General features: G+C 38.4%; 1 protein-coding gene across 13 annotated transcripts in view; it reads left to right on the top strand.

Annotated features, from left to right (window-relative positions):
* Nucleotides 1-16,974, top strand: part of abi1a (abl-interactor 1a) — a 71,626-nt gene that overhangs the window by 34,796 nt on the left and 19,856 nt on the right. For 8 of the 13 annotated variants that reach the window (XM_042331987.1, XM_042331986.1, XM_042331981.1 and 5 more), the window contains 3 exons: nt 1,642-1,818; nt 15,300-15,314; nt 16,162-16,262. In XM_042331987.1, coding sequence (XP_042187921.1) covers nt 1,642-1,818; nt 15,300-15,314; nt 16,162-16,262 — 293 coding nt within the window. The remainder of the gene's footprint in view (nt 1-1,641; nt 1,819-15,299; nt 15,315-16,161; nt 16,263-16,974) is intronic. The other 5 variants (XM_042331985.1, XM_042331982.1, XM_042331980.1 and 2 more) reach the window with 1 other exon arrangement.

Below are 16,974 nucleotides of genomic sequence, written 5' to 3'. Positions count from 1 at the left end.
CCCTCTTTGACACAAAATAATTTGTTGTTGAAAACTTGAAATTGAAAGCCTAAACGCAAAGGTGTCCTGGCAATCCTATATATACTTGGGTATTATAAATTGGACATTGTGCTCAAACTAACTGCTATTTCAGATGTAAAGATAGATGAAGGAAATATTGGAAACTATACAAGGCACATAAATGCAAGATCACAGAAATCTACTGGGGGGAAAAAAAGGGTTGAAGCAGACATTCAATCTTGAAATGTAAACTATAGAAGCAAGGTTTTAACATTGCTCTTGTTTAAAGTTCTCCTTTGATGTATTGGTAGTATTCTCTGCCCGATATAATTGTCAAGAGAATAGATCATTACAAATGTAGCTTGACATTGATTTTTGGCTGGCCATTATAATCCTGTCTTTCAGGCTATAATAATGTCACCAAAACAATTTAACTATTATACTGTTGTACTATAACCAGTGATTAGCATATTTTCCCATTAAGTTGTGTTCTTGTTTTCATTTTTTTTCCTGTATCATTTATCTCCCCATATGTGTGAAACTCAAATTGAGATGGAACTTGATGTGCATTAGAAGAAAGTACCTAATGTTGCGCGAGGCAGGCTATATAAGTGGATAGCAATGGATTACTTCCTATGAAATAGCATACAGAATTAATTAATCATGGTTGTTGATAAATTGATCCTGGAAAATTCTAGCTGGGGAAAGTACTGAAGCGAAGTGAAATGGAAGGTATAAAATGGGCGATGGGTAACAATTAGCCTTACATATATCAATAGTTACAGTGCCCCATGTACACAGTGTAGTAAGTTTTATAAAGCTTGATGTATTTAAGGTTGAGATTAGCATCTAGATGGGTTAGGGAATTAAATCTCCATTTCTCACAATGCTTTGGCAGTGGTATATTCCTGTTTGTGTACTATTACCTTTTCCCTATTGCTTAACATCTTTAATTTTAGCTTTAAACTCTTATGATAGGCTTAATTGACGAAAGTAGTCCAGTAGGTAACCCATGGATTTTATTAGGCAGCACACTATTTTGTAACAAGTTCAAAAAGTTATACAAAATTTATACTTGCCAATGTCGAGCTTTTGTAACTCTTTACAAAAGTGAAGTAAAAGCATTCAAACCATTGGACCCCCAAACCTGAGGATTTGTGTTTGATGTCTTTAATAGAAGAATGCTGTTTCAAGTTTTCAAATTCTGAAGCAAGCTACTAGTGTGTTTGCTGACAAAATGCAGTCACTAAATTTTAGAGCAATTCTATAAAGTACTTTGAGACATTCTTCTAGTATGAAATGTGCTCTATCAAATGGAATTGTGTGAGGGCTGGACTATTAAGCAGCGAAACCTTAGATTCTTGAAAGCATAAGAATCTAACTATTTGGGAGAAAGAAGGAAGAAATTTCTCCTAGTGTCCTGGCCAACTGCCCTCTACATAAAATTTAGAATACATGACTTTGTGTACAAAGTGGCTGTTGCATTTGCCTATAGATAACTACTACACTTCACAGAGAATTCTGTGAAGTACTGTGAAGAGTTGTTTTAATGTGATGGGCTACTACATCAAATACATGGATTTTTATTTATTATCTAGATTCATAGCTTGCAAAACTAACTGTTTTCATTTTTCCAAACAGACTGTGGACATCCACAAAGAAAAGGTGGCTCGGCGAGAGATCGGTATTCTGACCACCAACAAGAACACATCTAGAACTCATAAAATAATAGCACCGGGTAGTGTTGAACGACCAGTGAGATACATTCGGAAACCAATAGACTACACAGTGCTGGATGATGTTGGTCATGGAGTAAAGGTATACATCAGGTTCCTTGTAATCTTTCAAAAATTTCTCAAGGTGTCTACCTTTTCTGTTAGCTTTGAGTCGCGACAACCTACAAAAATTGTCCTATGTGCTGAAATCAAACTTAAATCTTGTTTTGAATTATCTGTATATGGTGATAGATATTGTTGGGAAAAAGAGTGGTGAGTGCTTTTTGGTGAATCCTATTGCTGTTTAGTTGGTGGTTTTGCTTTCCTTTAACTTGTGAATATAGAGAATAATAACAGACTGATTTGCCATTATATTTTTTCTCTTTTTGGTACTGGCCACAAGAAGATATTCATAGACAAACTCAGCAGTTCAGCTATTTGCTAGTATTGCTCATTTGGAGCAAATGTATTTTGTCAGTAATTATCACCTACTAGCCATTCGAAAATGAATGTATAGGCCTTTGATTGACCTCAAAATTAAATGAACTGTTCAAACTCTACAGAAGAAAGAAGTCTAAGCGATTGATATAATTGGCCGCACATCTGTAACCTGTGGATATTTTAGTCGTGAGGCATTTTCACTTCTTGTATTGGAATGGCACCTGGTCATTTTTACAGTGATAGATATTGCTGAGAAAAAGAGTGGTGAGTGATTTTTGGTGAATTCTACATCTACCAGACAAATGTTTTTTCAGTTGTGAACTATTGAGGAATTGAAACAAATGAAAGGTGGTAACCAAACCCAAAAAAACAAAAGTAGTGAGGTGGATATGTTATAATTGAGCTTGTAGAAATATTTGAAATGCATGAGAAGGTCTACAGGCTTGAAGTTCTTGCATCCAGTCTGCTCAGAAGAAAAACAAAGTCACAAAGCGTGGCTTGTTCTCGTCTTAATTTAGGCGTGAGTGTGGCTGGAGTTATAATTCCACTATAAATGTAAAAGTCTATGTACAACACATTCTGTCTGGTGAAATGGGTCTGAAACACAAGACCTCACATTTTTACATTTAGCATGACATCTATTCCAATACACTTTTAACTTTTAAGATGAAGGTGATGGAGGCGACTGAGAAGAAGGTGAACAGAGAAGCAGTGTGTGTCCTGTGAATAAGCCAGCAACTGAGACTTGCATTATTTCCCACAAGGAAAAGTTATTTGATTTGGGAAAGATCTCCCTGGACTGAGTGTCGAGAGAGATGGTAGGGATAGCAGCACTAACAGAATTAGATTGCTACCAGCATACATAAAGTACTACTGAGATGAAACTCTTGGGTTTCATGAGCAGCTACACCTATTTATGAAGTGGAGTGGGTTTTGTCTGTGCAACAGTGATGCATCAAATATTGATACCCCCAGTGTTTTTGTAAGCTTCCAGAACTTCATGTGAAGAACCTCAAGGATGTTCATCTTAAATATTGGGAAACCTAGATGAAGCTTCAATGACCTACTGCATTGTGAACCAGTGAGAATGGCCTACATTAGAGATAACAAGATATGGCAGTAAATTGAAGGGAGCCCCTGAAGTGAACAAATTCTCTTTGCAGTTTGTCATAGGGTAGATTGTGGAGTGCTATATATCAAAGATTAGAAATCGTGCCAGAAGGTTTGTTGCAAAACTGCTTTGCAGAAGAATGAGTAAAGATTCCTTGAATGTCTTGTCGGCCTTCCTAACTCCTCCCTCCACAGGCTGCAGATTATGCAGAACTCTGCAGCCCGTGTCCTCTCCTGCGCTAGGCTACGCAACCCTACCACCCCCATCCTTGCCCGACTCCACTGGTTCCCTATCACTGAGGATACATTTCAAGATCCTGATCATCACCTTCAAAGCCCTCCACGGCCTTGCTCCTCCCTCCTCTGTGACCTCCTAACCCTCTACCAAACTGTCCACTTAGCGGGCTCAGGCCTGCTTCACGTCCCCTGCCTTGCCTGCCCCGCCATTGGCAGGCGGAACTTCAGCCTCTCTGCCACCACCCTTTTGAACTCCATCCCATAGTCCCTTGGCCTTGCCACCTCCCTTACCTCCTTCAAGACCCATCTCAAGAAGCTCCTCTTTGACCGTGCCTTCGGTCACCCTCCTACCCTACTCTCCCCGCCCCACTACCCACCTTTCCTGATCCCAACCACCAGCTCGGGTGCGGATCTGTGACTGTCCAGCGCCTTGGGACGTCCCCCTGATGTGAAAGGCACTATACAAATGTCATTTGTTGTTGTTGTTGAATGTTCTTCTGAGGTATTCAGTTCCATCCAGATAATGACTCAGAAAATGTTGCCATCAGCTGGTCATTGTGTAATTGTTGATAGATTTTGCTGTGCTCAGGGATTCAAAAGGAGGATGTGTGTTTTTATATGCAGAACAATTGCAGTAGTTGTGGCTAGCTTGTTACAATTTCAGTGTTACACTTTAGTAAGATGCTTAGCAAAGGGAAACAACACTCTTTGTGAAATCTTTTTTAAGCACTTCCCCTTTGTTTAAAAATAACCAATAACCCCCTTAATCCTTACATTTGGTATAGCGCCTTTTCACATCAGAGCACATCCCAAAGTGCTTCACAGGATATACTGTAAAGTGTGTTTTGTGGGTAAACGCGACAGCCAATTTGCACACAGCAATGTCTCACAAAAGGCTATGAATGCCCACAATTTTTTATTTGGGGATTGTTGACCAGGATACCAGGAGAAACTCAAACGGGCAGACAGGGCCTCGGTTTAATGTCTCATCTGAAGGATGGCACCTCTGACAATAATAATAATCTTTATTTGATATAGCACTTTATCATGTCATTGACGCACTTCACAGAATATATTGTAAAGTGGATTGACTGTATTTTGTGGGTGAGATACAGCAGCCAATTGTGAACAGCAGTGTCCCACAAACAGTCATGGATTGAGTGACCAATTTTTTTTGCTGGGTTATTAACCCCAGAAAGCAACCCATCAATTGACTAACACCGGGATCCCTACTTGCTACTAGTTAAACAATGCACTCCGTTGGAGTGTCAGCTTAAACTATATGAGTTGCAAGTCCTGACTCCGAGGTGACAACAATAAGTCTTGATTTTAGTGAGGAATATTGGGAAATTATGCCTTATTACCTTGAATTCTTGACTGTAGGCCTTTTTGAATTCTGCTTCCACCCTCAATCTTGGTGTTTCCTACCCTCATGGGCTTTGCTTGGTTCTCCCTTTCCTGTGGCCCTCCAAACAATGTCTGAATTTATTTTCTTCGGTGTGGAAAACCAAGAAGCTTGGTCATTTTAAAGAGCACCATTTAAGTTTTTGGATTCTGAAACCTAAACAAATTAACTAGATGGACCTTGGTGTTTTTTCGTCTGGCAATTCTTATATATACACTTCCAGTGAAAAATGCAATATGCCTTTGATTGCGCTGCTACCAAACAGTTACCAGGAAATTGCAACCTATATGATGAACATTACTTAATTGGGGAAGCGTCAGTGGCCAGAAATTGACTGTTGTAATTTGCTGTTGGTGCTGTAGAAATTGTCACCACAATGTAAGCGAGACAAGTTTCACAGACACAGCAGGCAGTGCTATTTTGAAGCTAACTCAGTTAGCTAATGCTCCATTGCAAAGACCTGGGAAAAGACCACTGAACATTTTTTTTTAAAAATGCAAAAACTTTTCATGTGATATTCGGGCCTTCAAAATAATGGGAAGCTGTTTAATCTGAACTCAATGCAGAATTGGAATTAGTAATCCTCGAGACCAGAAGAAACATTCGTCTGTCTGTCTGTCTCCTCTCCCCCCCTCCCCCCACCACCAAATCTAGTGGATTTTAAATGTGCTTCCAACAAATACAGATAATGATGTGTTGAATAAAATGCTTATTACATAAAAACTGTAAGGTTAGGTCAGTAGGTGAAATCCCTGTGGAAATTCAGGTGCTACAAGGAACGGAATGAATGAATTTTGTGGAAAATGTGAGTTGGATAAGGTAATAGGCATAAAATGCGTGTTCGATAAGATAATGTACACAAGTCAGGTGGGGGAGGTGTAATGACTATGTGCTCTTTTCTATTTCCATTTATGTTAAAATGAAAGAATGCTGTATATCTGGTGCACTGAATAAACGACACATGACAAAAAAAAAACATGTTAGGTATTGTGCCTTTATGGAACATGTTGCATAAAATATTCCATAGCACTAACAAAACTTGCACACATTCCACGAGTGGCTTCTGAAGGACTGGAGCTTTCAAAAGGAGCAAAGCATTCTCAGCATTCTTTAGTCCTAATTGACTCAGAATGGGAAATCAGTAGGTTTCAACCTTGCCTTAAACCCCCAGCCAGTGCACCAAGACTAAGAAGCCTTAGTTCCTTAGAATAACAGATCTAGATGAATAATTATAATCTCTAGCTTTTGACTTTAACGATGATTGTATCACAGTTGCATATAAATTTAGAGAATTTAGGATTGGACAAAAACTTTTAACATATTTCCTTTTTTTTTGATATTTTGATTTTTAAAACTTTCTGACTTATCGTTACTAGTATTTTAATCAATGCAAATGTGTGTTTCATTTAGGTAGATTTGTTTGGACCTTGGGGACTTTCATAGAAAATATTGAAAAAGCGTTATCAGGATAGCATAGTAGTAGTTACGTTGGTTTAAGAAGGTATTAATTCAAAGATTCTTGATATCTCTCTCTCCTTGAAAGCAATGTCTTTGCACAATCTACTTTTGTTCTTTGCCTTGTAGCACAAAATACATACTTTTTACTTCAAGTAAAGAACAAGGGAGTGGAATCGGAGCATTTTGCTTTGGTGGGGAAGGTCGGACCAGTGCAATGGGCTAAATGGCCACCTTCTGCGCTGTAAAATTTTATGAACATTCAGGGAGTTAGTGTAATACATGGCTTACATTGGTAAACAGAAGTTGTTTGGTAGAAATCTAGATTCTTAGACTAAGATTATACTAGAAATTGGCAAGTACGGTTTCATTCTTACACCATTCCTCGATGTTGCAGAGCTTAGCCCTTCTTATTCAGCCATACTATCATCTTTTGGGGAGGAGGTAATCAAGCAGTGTCTCACTGCAGATTAACTGGCTCCAAGGTGGCATGTTTGGCAATGCTGGACATATTGCCACACATTGGAATGCTGGAATTGAGCCAATACTCTGTGGTCGTCTCAGATTCCAGTTCCTGAACCTGATGGGTTCACAATACTCCAAGGCACCACTGATGACAGCACAGCCGGGCTCATTGGCAGGACATGAAGGCGGGGGCAGGGACTCTTCATACTCAACACCCGTTAATAATAATAATATTAATAATAATAGTTAACCCGGCAAGCCAAAGCCCTAACGGCTCGGGTTGGCCTAGCTGGACAAGCAGTGGGAAAGCTCTCAGTGGCAAGCTATGTGTGTGTTTTTTTGCTGGTTAGACTCTAGCGGTAGAACCAGAAGACATGGCCTGCGATTGAATTGGGGTAAGTTCAGAAGAAATCTGCAGAAACACTACTTCAGTGAGTGAGTAGTAAACCTATGGAACAGCCTCCCAAGGGAGACCGGGAAAGCAGAAAATGTTGTTTGATTCAAGAACAAATTAGATCGATTTCTGCTAGAAAATAATATCTCAGGATACAACATTTAGTTTGGGACACATGTCAAGCGACTGCCAGGCTGGTGGAAGGCGCACTAGACAGACCTTGGTTTCTTTTGCCGAGCAATTTCTTATGTTCTTAAGCAGAGATTTAACTGAAGCAGTTCCATTGGAGTTCAAGAATTGTTAACAATGTAACATGAAAACAAAGCTATCCATGGTTAGCTTCTATACTTGCTAATTATAGGGACTCTTGTATCAATTGCTATTTACATTGTTGGTAATAACAGTAGCAAGCGAGCCAAAAGTCAATTTCCTTAAATTATAAAAGTAGACGGTTCAGCACTGTGGTGTTTCTCATAGAAATTAAATGTGACTGAGCAGCTCATTAACTATCAATTATAGCTATGTTAATTTTTGGGGGTGGGAAGGTGAAAGAACATTGAGTTTATCTTGTGACCTGCATCTGATCGAGTTATCACCAGCTCCTGATTACCTCTGACTCCCAACTGACCTATTTGCCATCGGGTTCATTGATTGTGCATACATTTTTCGTCTGGCCTCTTTTTGATTGTAAAATATAACCATACAACTCCACGGGAATTGGGGTGGTGGGAGGAAAGTGAAGACGAGTCTGTGTAGTGGCTCGGCAGTCTGCCTGGCTTTGGGAAACCTACAGTGGTCCATTTTCAGTTGGCATTTGACAAAGTAGACAGTAATAATAAACCAAAACAGAAGTTGCTGGGAGCAACCAGTAGATCAGGCAGCGTCTATGGAGAAAGCAAAGTGAGTCAATGTTTCGGGTAACGACCCTTTGTCAGAACAATGCCACATTATTAGCAGACTTCATAACTGGCACGTTACTGCCAACTGTTCTGGCTAAAATGTGACATCATGTTTGAACTAAGTTTATTGTGGTAGGTGTCTTCACTCATAAACTGAATGTGGACTTAATTAAAATGTCAGACCGTCGTACTTGCTTCTACAGCTGGTATTAATATATAAACTACTCCAGGAAACATTCATTTTCTACCACTATATTCCAAAAATAGTTCTATTGCTCATCGAAAGAAATATTCAGTTATATACAGCCAATAAAGGCTGGGAATCTAAATTGGAACATAATAAGATGAGATTGTTTTAAGCTGTTTAGCAATCAGATAACCAGTGTACACATATTGGAAGCCTTGATGCCAGATTGGGTCTCTCTTATTAGTGATACTGATGCATCAATTGGGCTGTCTGCAACGTATGTACATGATGATCTACCCCATTGGTAGCCATGACCACTAAAACTCTTGAATATTGCTTCCTCACTACCACCAACATTTATATTTCAAAAGCTGGAAAGGATTGAGATAACTGACCATATTTACCTAATTTTCTTTCAGTCAGTTAAATTCCAAGTTGCAGATTGCAGCCCTTTACCCTGGTAGTCCTGTGGCTTTGTAAAAACAAACATTTGAAAGTAGAGTATATGAGGTGGCAAACATTATTAACCGATGTCTAATAAGTATATCAGTACTATTGCTAACTTGTAAATTGTATTCCTTCAGAAAATAACTTCATAAACTTCAAACTTACGGTAATGGACATCAGCCTGGCTCTCACCTTCTGGGTCAGAAAGAAGGTTGTGGGTTCAAGAACATGTCGGAACTTTAAGCTCATAGCTAATGCTGACACATTGCCGAAGGTGTTGTCCTTCAGACGAGATGTTAAACCAAGGGTCTTACTCAGGTCGATGTTAAAGACCCCACTGGACTGTTGGAAAGAGAGAGTCTCTTCGGGTGTCCAAGTCAACAATCCAAATAAATTGGTCATTAACTTCATAGCTGTTTGATTCTGCAGAGAAGTACCACCTTAAGTCAACTTTACCCATTTCCCAATTATAACGGGTGAAGTTGATTTAAGGCGGTACTTCACTGCAGAAACTAAACAGCCATAAAGTAAAAGGAGCATCATGTTTAAGTTGCAGCATGGAGCACCTATCACTAATTCCCACACCACTACAGTACTAGAATACATGTTATAATAATAATCCTTGCATTTGATATAGTGCCTTTTCGCATCTTCACATCAAAGCACTTCCAGAATATATTGTAAAGTGAATTGATTATATTTTATGGGTGAAACCCAGCAGCCAATAGCCACAAACCATCGTGGATTGAGTGACCAATTATTTTTTAAAAACAAATTTATTTCTGGAGGGATTATTACCCCCAGAAAAGCGATCTGCCAATCGACTAACACCTGGGTTCCTACTTACTGCTAGGTAAACAGAGGCGTGTGGAGTAAGGAAACTTTCCCAACGTTTCACTCTGCTGGTAATCGAACCCATCCTCTTGCTTGCGAGGCGAGTGCTCTAACCACTGAGCCACACGACTCAATCTGAACGTTGCTGTGTGGAAATTGGTTGGTGGGCTGCTTACAAACACACAATAACACTCGACTGCAAGTACCTGTCAAGTGCTTTGAGACATTTCATAATACATACCGTATCAGCAAAGGATTATTTAATTATAATACACAGTAGTACAGTGATTTGGAATCAAATCTCTTACACATCAATGGTAGCGCACTTAATATATGTGGTAATGGCAATGTGTGCCCAAGATATGCGTGTGACATAATAACCTCTGAGTATTGCTTTGCTATGTCTCGCTCATAATTGGTTTAGAGTGGATGAGCCTTGTGAAATGGGTAATTCATGTCACTAATTAGCACAACGCTACACAATAGGGATGTATTTAAAATCAAGTACCGTTCTTCAGTTGGGTCCCTTCTCAGGTTTAAGTGAACATGAATAGAGTCAAGACTAGCATTTTAATTTCCCTTTTCCTGGGCACCATACGAACCAACAGATGGCCTGTTTTTTAGAATTCTGTCAATGGCACTCTGACTTGGACTTTTACTTTGAGGTGCCCAGGAATGATTCTGCTTTGATAGTTTTTGTTTAACAAACTGCAATGAAGCTCTGCACAATGGCACAACACGGTGCTCCTTTTACATGTTATAATTGAGAAATGGGTGAAGTTGATTAAAGGTGGTACCTCTCTGCAGAACTCTTTAGTTTCCCTTTTTTAAATCAAAATGAGGGTTTGTTTGTTTGTTAAGAGTATTACACAGCACTATAAAGCATGCAAAATCACTACACTTTACAGTAAATCCCTTGTGGAGTCCTGTAGCTTAGTGATTGGTGCACTTGCCTCGCAAGCGAGAGGACCTGGGTTTGATTCCTTTCCTTCCTCCACATGCCTCTGTTTACTTAGTAGGAACCCGGTTGTTAGTTGACTGGCAGATCGTTTTCTGTGGGTAATAATCCCCCCAAGAAATAAATAAAACAATTTGGTTACTCAATCCTCAACCGGTTGTGGGATACTGCTGTGTGCAATTGGCTGCAGTGTTTCACCCACAAAACGCACAATCAATACACTTTACTGTATATTTTGGGACGTCTCAACTATGTGATAAGACACTATCAAATACAAGTATTATTAAATACAAGGATTATTTATGATGTCTGCCAATCTACACACTTTTTAGATATCTTCCTTGTCATCGTTGTTGAAGACTGGAATTTTTTCAGTCTTCCAGTAACAAAATTCTTCACAAATCAACTTAGACAATCAGTTTGGTAAGGGGGAATGACAGCCAAGCCTAATTCTACCCTCCCTATTTCTAGCCTGGCTGCTAATTCGTTAACCCTCTTCAGGTGTCCGAGTAGTTCAGTTGGTAGCACTCTCATCGGAGTTGGAAAGTTGATAATAATAATAATCTGTGCAATTGGTATAGTGTCTTTCACTTTACCAAAGTGCTTCACAGGATTTATTGTGAAGTGGAGTGACTGTGGGAGTGTCACAAAACAGCCATGAAATGAATGACCAATTTTATTTGGGGTATTGTCGGCTAGGATACTGGGAGAAACTCCCTCTCTTTTCGAATAGTACCGTGGGATCTTGAATGTCTACCTGAACAGATACACAGGATCTCAGTTTAATGTCTCATCCGAAGGATGGCACCTTCAACAATATACCCCCCCCCACTGATTAGGGCTTGAACCCACAACCTACTGATACCGAGGCAAGAGTTCTGTCACTGAGCCAATCTTGACACAAAACTTCACTTCTCATACGTATTTCCAATATGCTTGGAAGACTAATTTTAGCAAAATTATCAATACTTAAAACTAAAAATAGCAATGCTCTCCATTTAGGAAGTGCACCCACATAGTGCAGAATATTTACTGTTTATAGCAGTTCAGTTCAAATGCTTCATGTAACCTACAGCTGCTTACTAAATGGAATACTTTATTGAGAGTATTCAACTGAGGAATGAAGAGAATCAGCCACTTCATCTAAATTGAATGGAAGGTTTGTTGGCACTATCTATTGATTGCATTGTGGCTTTTTGTGCTGGCCTTAAGCCAGCTGTAATACAAGATCACAGCCACAGAATCTAAGCAACCGCTCACCAACAAACCCATAAATGAATATTGTAGCCTGTGTTTTCAGCTGTAATTTAGTCTGTATGATAGCTGTGTTTTATCTTTTGAAGTTTAAAATATTGGTCATGACCTTTGACCAGGAAGAGTTCTGTGCTATAGGTTTCCTAAAATGTCATGAACTTCCATTTTTTAAAATATTTTCTGTGCACTATACATTTCCTTTTGCAGACAAGCTTGCAGTTGAAAAGAATATATTTTATTGAATCGGAAGGAAAGCGTAGGGATTTGCTATTCCCTTTCTCCAGTCCTTTAATTTTGTTCCCTTTCTCTTAAAAGAGCTAAGATTCTATAGTGGGTACATTCCCCAAGTGAGTTTTCATTGTGTACATATTTTTTAACCTTCGGGTGCATTCATTTGAGGTTGTATCCATTCTTCATACTTGCATTTTCTGTAAGATAGTCGTGAGCGCAGCTGAAATATATGGGGCTTCTTTTAATTCTAGTTTTATCCATTTTGTAGTTGGTTTATGAAATAGCTTAGTGGTATGATACTGATAATGGTTGAAGTATTAATGTTTATTTAAATATTTAAATGCATCATACTACTTGCTTTAGTCTGCTAATCATAAGATATCTTAGATGACTAAGTGAATTTTTTTCTTTTATAAGTGCACATAAATTTAAGTTGTACAAAGATTTATTTTTCTCTTTTGTATACTGTGGAAAATATAACCGTGGTTAAATCTATATGTGGTGGATACAATGCTCGTTATAATAGCCTGGCCTTGGTCCATATATTATGAGTAGCACAAATGTATGGGAACATCAGATTTACTGCACATAGCTTACCTGTGTACAACCTTCCAAGAACTGACGTCAACTGCACAGCACATTCTAGTGTAGAGCAGTAATCGATGAACAGAGAAGGGTACAACAAATTGGAGGAGACAGTAGAACACTGAAATTGAGCCATGCTGTATAACAACATAAAATGAAATCGACAGAAAGCAAAATATACCACAGTTTACATTTATACAGTGCCTTTCCAATCGGGAGGACATCCAGAGGTGAGCACCCGAGTAATTGGCGGCAGCTAGGGTGGGGTGAAATCAATTTTAATTGCAAATTTATAGCAAAAAAATTATTTGAGAATATGTAATTTTTCAGTGTAGTTTTTACTATAAACATGTTTGACCCCAGACCCACCCCAATTTTTAGTGACCTTTGGGATTGGATAAATAGTTTGGTCCATGATTGATTGTAGATGTGGCAAATTTCTCCTTAAGTCCCAGTTTAAAAAAAACTTGGTTATGTGGTGGTTGATGCCTGAACCAATCTGGGTATGTGCGGCATCTGTACGGTGTTTGCCTCTCATTCTTGATAGATAAGACCGATTGAAATTTATAGTTTTTTTTTGTGCATGCTATGAAGTGACCTGCATTAATGCATTCATTTAAACATGATGTAACATGTACCAGTTAAATCCTGATCACCTGTGCTCATAGGAATGCAACCTTTTCCATTCTTCATTCTCAACATCCTCCACACACTAACCTGAGGTCTGCAAGTCTTGGAAGAGTTACTTCAAAGGGACAGCTATATGACTATATTGATGCTATGATAGAAGACACCAACTCTTTGGCTTTGTATATTAGGAGGGCTTCCCTGATGTCTGTTTAGTTTGTTCCCCCACTGGTGAGCAAATGTACATTAAACGATTGCTAAAAATATGCACTTCCTGCAAAACATCCCTTCTCATCCAATAGTTGGATCAGATTCATTGCTTAGAGCCAGTGGGCCTCTGGTTCAAGTCGTTGGTAGCTTTGGGAGGAGGAGGTTGTAAACTGATGCTAGTCTTCATTAGTAGTGAAGGTGCTTATAGAGCCTCATGACAAGTCTACCAATAAAATATCAAAGATAAAATGGAAGTTATTTGTCATTTGGTACATTTCTAAAGATACAAACTCTTTTTCAAATACTGAAACATTTGGTAAAATTCAGCTTGAAGCCATGCTCAAATATGCAGCTATTTATATTCTCCATAACATTTTTGCTGTTTGCTTAGAGGGTATTTTCATGTTATGAAAGAGATATCAAAATTCAATACTATAGATTCCTTTGTGGGCTCCAGACTTGGTGTAACATAAATCAGTGCACACTTTATTCAAATTTATGAATTCCAGTGATGTGACGTTAATGTGAGCCTGCTGCTGATGTCTGTCAGCTCAGTGGGATAGTCAATATATGTTCATCAGCCGGCTTGATTTGGTGTAATGCTGAGGCAGTGTTGAGGGCCTCTCCCTGTTTTCTATCAAAGTGAATATTTTACCATACGAGTAAGATTTGGGAGTATGGTTTTCATTACATGGAGAACCGTATGCTTTTAGCATTTTGCAAAATCTATTGTAAACTTGGAAATGTATCGTGCTTTTCACACGTTCGAAACCTGTCATGAAATAATTGGTGAGGCACTTTCATCCAGGTCAATGAAGGGGTTATCTACTCGCTGTACAACCACTTCCTAGACAAGTGTAAACTCCACAGATGCTTGTTAGGCTGTTACTTTGAGCAACTTGTGTAAATCCATAGTTACTACAGGAGAGATCCTTTTGCATTTCCTTCCTAGTTGCTGGACTCATTGGTTTGTTGTAAGGGCCTCTCTCCGCTTCTTCCGGGTACTATCTGGTATGCTTGTGTATGGAGGACGTTGCAAACGAAGAAAGGAAAATGACTTACATGTGGCAGGGTCATTACTCTTCAAATTAGAAGACATTCTCCACATACTGAGTTCCCTCTCATCAAAATCCACAGGTGTCTTCAAGGGATTTATAAGTATTGGGTATACAAAATAAGACTGTAAACAAACTGGAGGGGGGTGGGGGAGGAAAAGAGGAAGCATCTTCTGATGTCATGGCATGAAAAGGTCAAAATTAGATTTCAAGAAAAGCTGTGGATTTAAAAGATTTCTCTGAAATTTGATGCTGGGAGTAGATCTCCATATTTGATGTGGAGAGGACTTCCTTGATTCAAAGAATGTTTTTTTAAAAAAAAATCAGGCTAGTAATCTTTCTTTTCTGCTTGTGTTGTGATCTTTAACTGCACCAAATGTATAGCTGGGCAGCATAATTACACACGTGTTTCTGTGTGTGGGGGGGAAGGTAGTTTTTTAAACAAAGTTACTTTCATGAAACGGTATTAAGCTGTACTCATTAGTTTCAGCCAGTAAGCCTGGATTGTCACGTGTTAACGTAATCTCAACGGGTGCAGGAATGTTTATCTTAGTGTTAATTGAAGCACATACTTATTTCCAGTAGCTCAGCTGGCTGACATTTGTTAATATAAGGAGACATTGTGCCACTGGCTAATGATGGCAAGCACAAAAAAATTAAATGAGTATTTTTACTGCGATGCTTGTAAAATTCTGTTACGTTTCTGAAGTGCTTTCCTTTTTACTCTTCTGCTAATTTTGTTGACATGTGGTTAATTTTTCCTTATTTTTCTCCCTTTGGCAACATTAAGTGGCTTAAAGCCAAGGTAAGATGAACTATTTCCTATATGAATCCTAGTGTACCAAAGATAGAAATAGCTGCTGAAACTCTAAATATCAGTGTATGACCTCTTCTATTCTCATATGCCTTCCCTTCTCAGGTGCAACAGTATTTTTAGAGCTTTTCCAATATCTCCCAATATATCATTTTAGAGATATATTGATTATAGAAAGTTTAAGGCAAAACATGCCTTTGATGTATACACTAACATAGTTTTCATTGGATTTAGCAGTCTTATAATAAATCTTTCTTAATTGTACTCGGGGCTTCCCAGATATTTTTGTTAGATTTTGTCGATAAGCTGTTGGTGGTAGTTTCTTTGGGTATTCAATTTTTTTTATAAAAGGCATATTTTCAGATTAATAATTATTGGTTCACCTCTGAGTTAAGTGTTTAACATTTAACTTTTTGTGCCTTTAAATAAATAACTTAATTGACCAGTCATAAATTTGAGCATAAAAGTTATAAAGAAATTACTGTTGTCATTGCTACTTTAGAATAATGCTTATATTCACATCTGGGAAACCCTGATCGTGTAATAATAATCCTTGTATTTGATATAGCGCCCTATCACGTCGTTGAGACGTCTCGAATCGCTTCACAGGATATACTGTAAAGTGAATTGACTGTATTTTGTGGGCGAAATGCGGCAAAATCAACCTGCCTTTTTTGCGGATAATATTTTCACAATAGTCAACAGAAACTTGCGTCCATTTGTTATTATAAAGTAAGTATACAGTGGTGGCTTCTTGGTTAGTTTATTAATCATTCTTTAGCTGAAGTTAAATTTGATTTCTCTTGCAGCATGAAGTTAAATTTGATTTCTCTTGCAGCATGGAAGTAACCAGGCAACGAGAACTGGGACACTCACACGAACAAACCCACCAACACAAAAGCCACCAAGTCCCCCAATGTCAGGACGTGGAACGTTAGGGTATGTGATCATTTTGCAAAATGTATTTATAAATTAACATTGTATTGGAGCTGTAATACATTTTGGGAATATCCTAGAAACCAATGAAAACAAATTACAGACAACTGGAGAATGTCTGGTCATAAATTATGTGCTTCCTTACTACCAGGGAACATGTACTTGCTCACGGTTGTGAGAAAATGCTCAGATTTGTTGAGCATTTTTGCCATTATAGCTGTTCTCGGGTGGTTGTTTTTATTTACAAATAACAAATTGCATTATATAACGCCTTTCACTTTGGGAGGACGTCCAAAGGCGTTGCATAAAGGAAAAAAAAATTTCCTTAAAGAAGTTGTTGTCTGTTGCGCTTAAAGAATGTAAACAAATATAGTGAGCCTGGAATCATCCAGGCCAGATATTCCCAATTTCATGTAGACGATACGAGGCATAACAATGGTAGTAGCTACAATATGTACAGTTTGGATAAAATGTTTTTGTTTTAATTCCTACTTCCCCTTTGTCCAGCAACCACTTTAATCTTTAGTTTCCAAATCTTATTGATTCACTTGTGCTGTTTCTGCTTTTGGATTCTTCCTGATTAATTTGGCTTAAAATCTGTTCCCATTAGGTATTCGCTCTTTACCCCTCTTTGTGGCTTGGATGTTCTACTGTTAATTTCTGTGATCTCATTTTGATCTTGCTTTGTTTCTTGGTCTCCTTTCTACATCTGATT

This window comes from Callorhinchus milii, unplaced genomic scaffold (assembly GCF_018977255.1).
Source record: "Callorhinchus milii isolate IMCB2004 unplaced genomic scaffold, IMCB_Cmil_1.0 Scaffold2, whole genome shotgun sequence".
Taxonomy (NCBI): domain Eukaryota; kingdom Metazoa; phylum Chordata; class Chondrichthyes; order Chimaeriformes; family Callorhinchidae; genus Callorhinchus; species Callorhinchus milii.
Note: the sequence above shows the minus strand (reverse complement) of the source record. Positions and strands in the feature narration are given on the sequence as shown.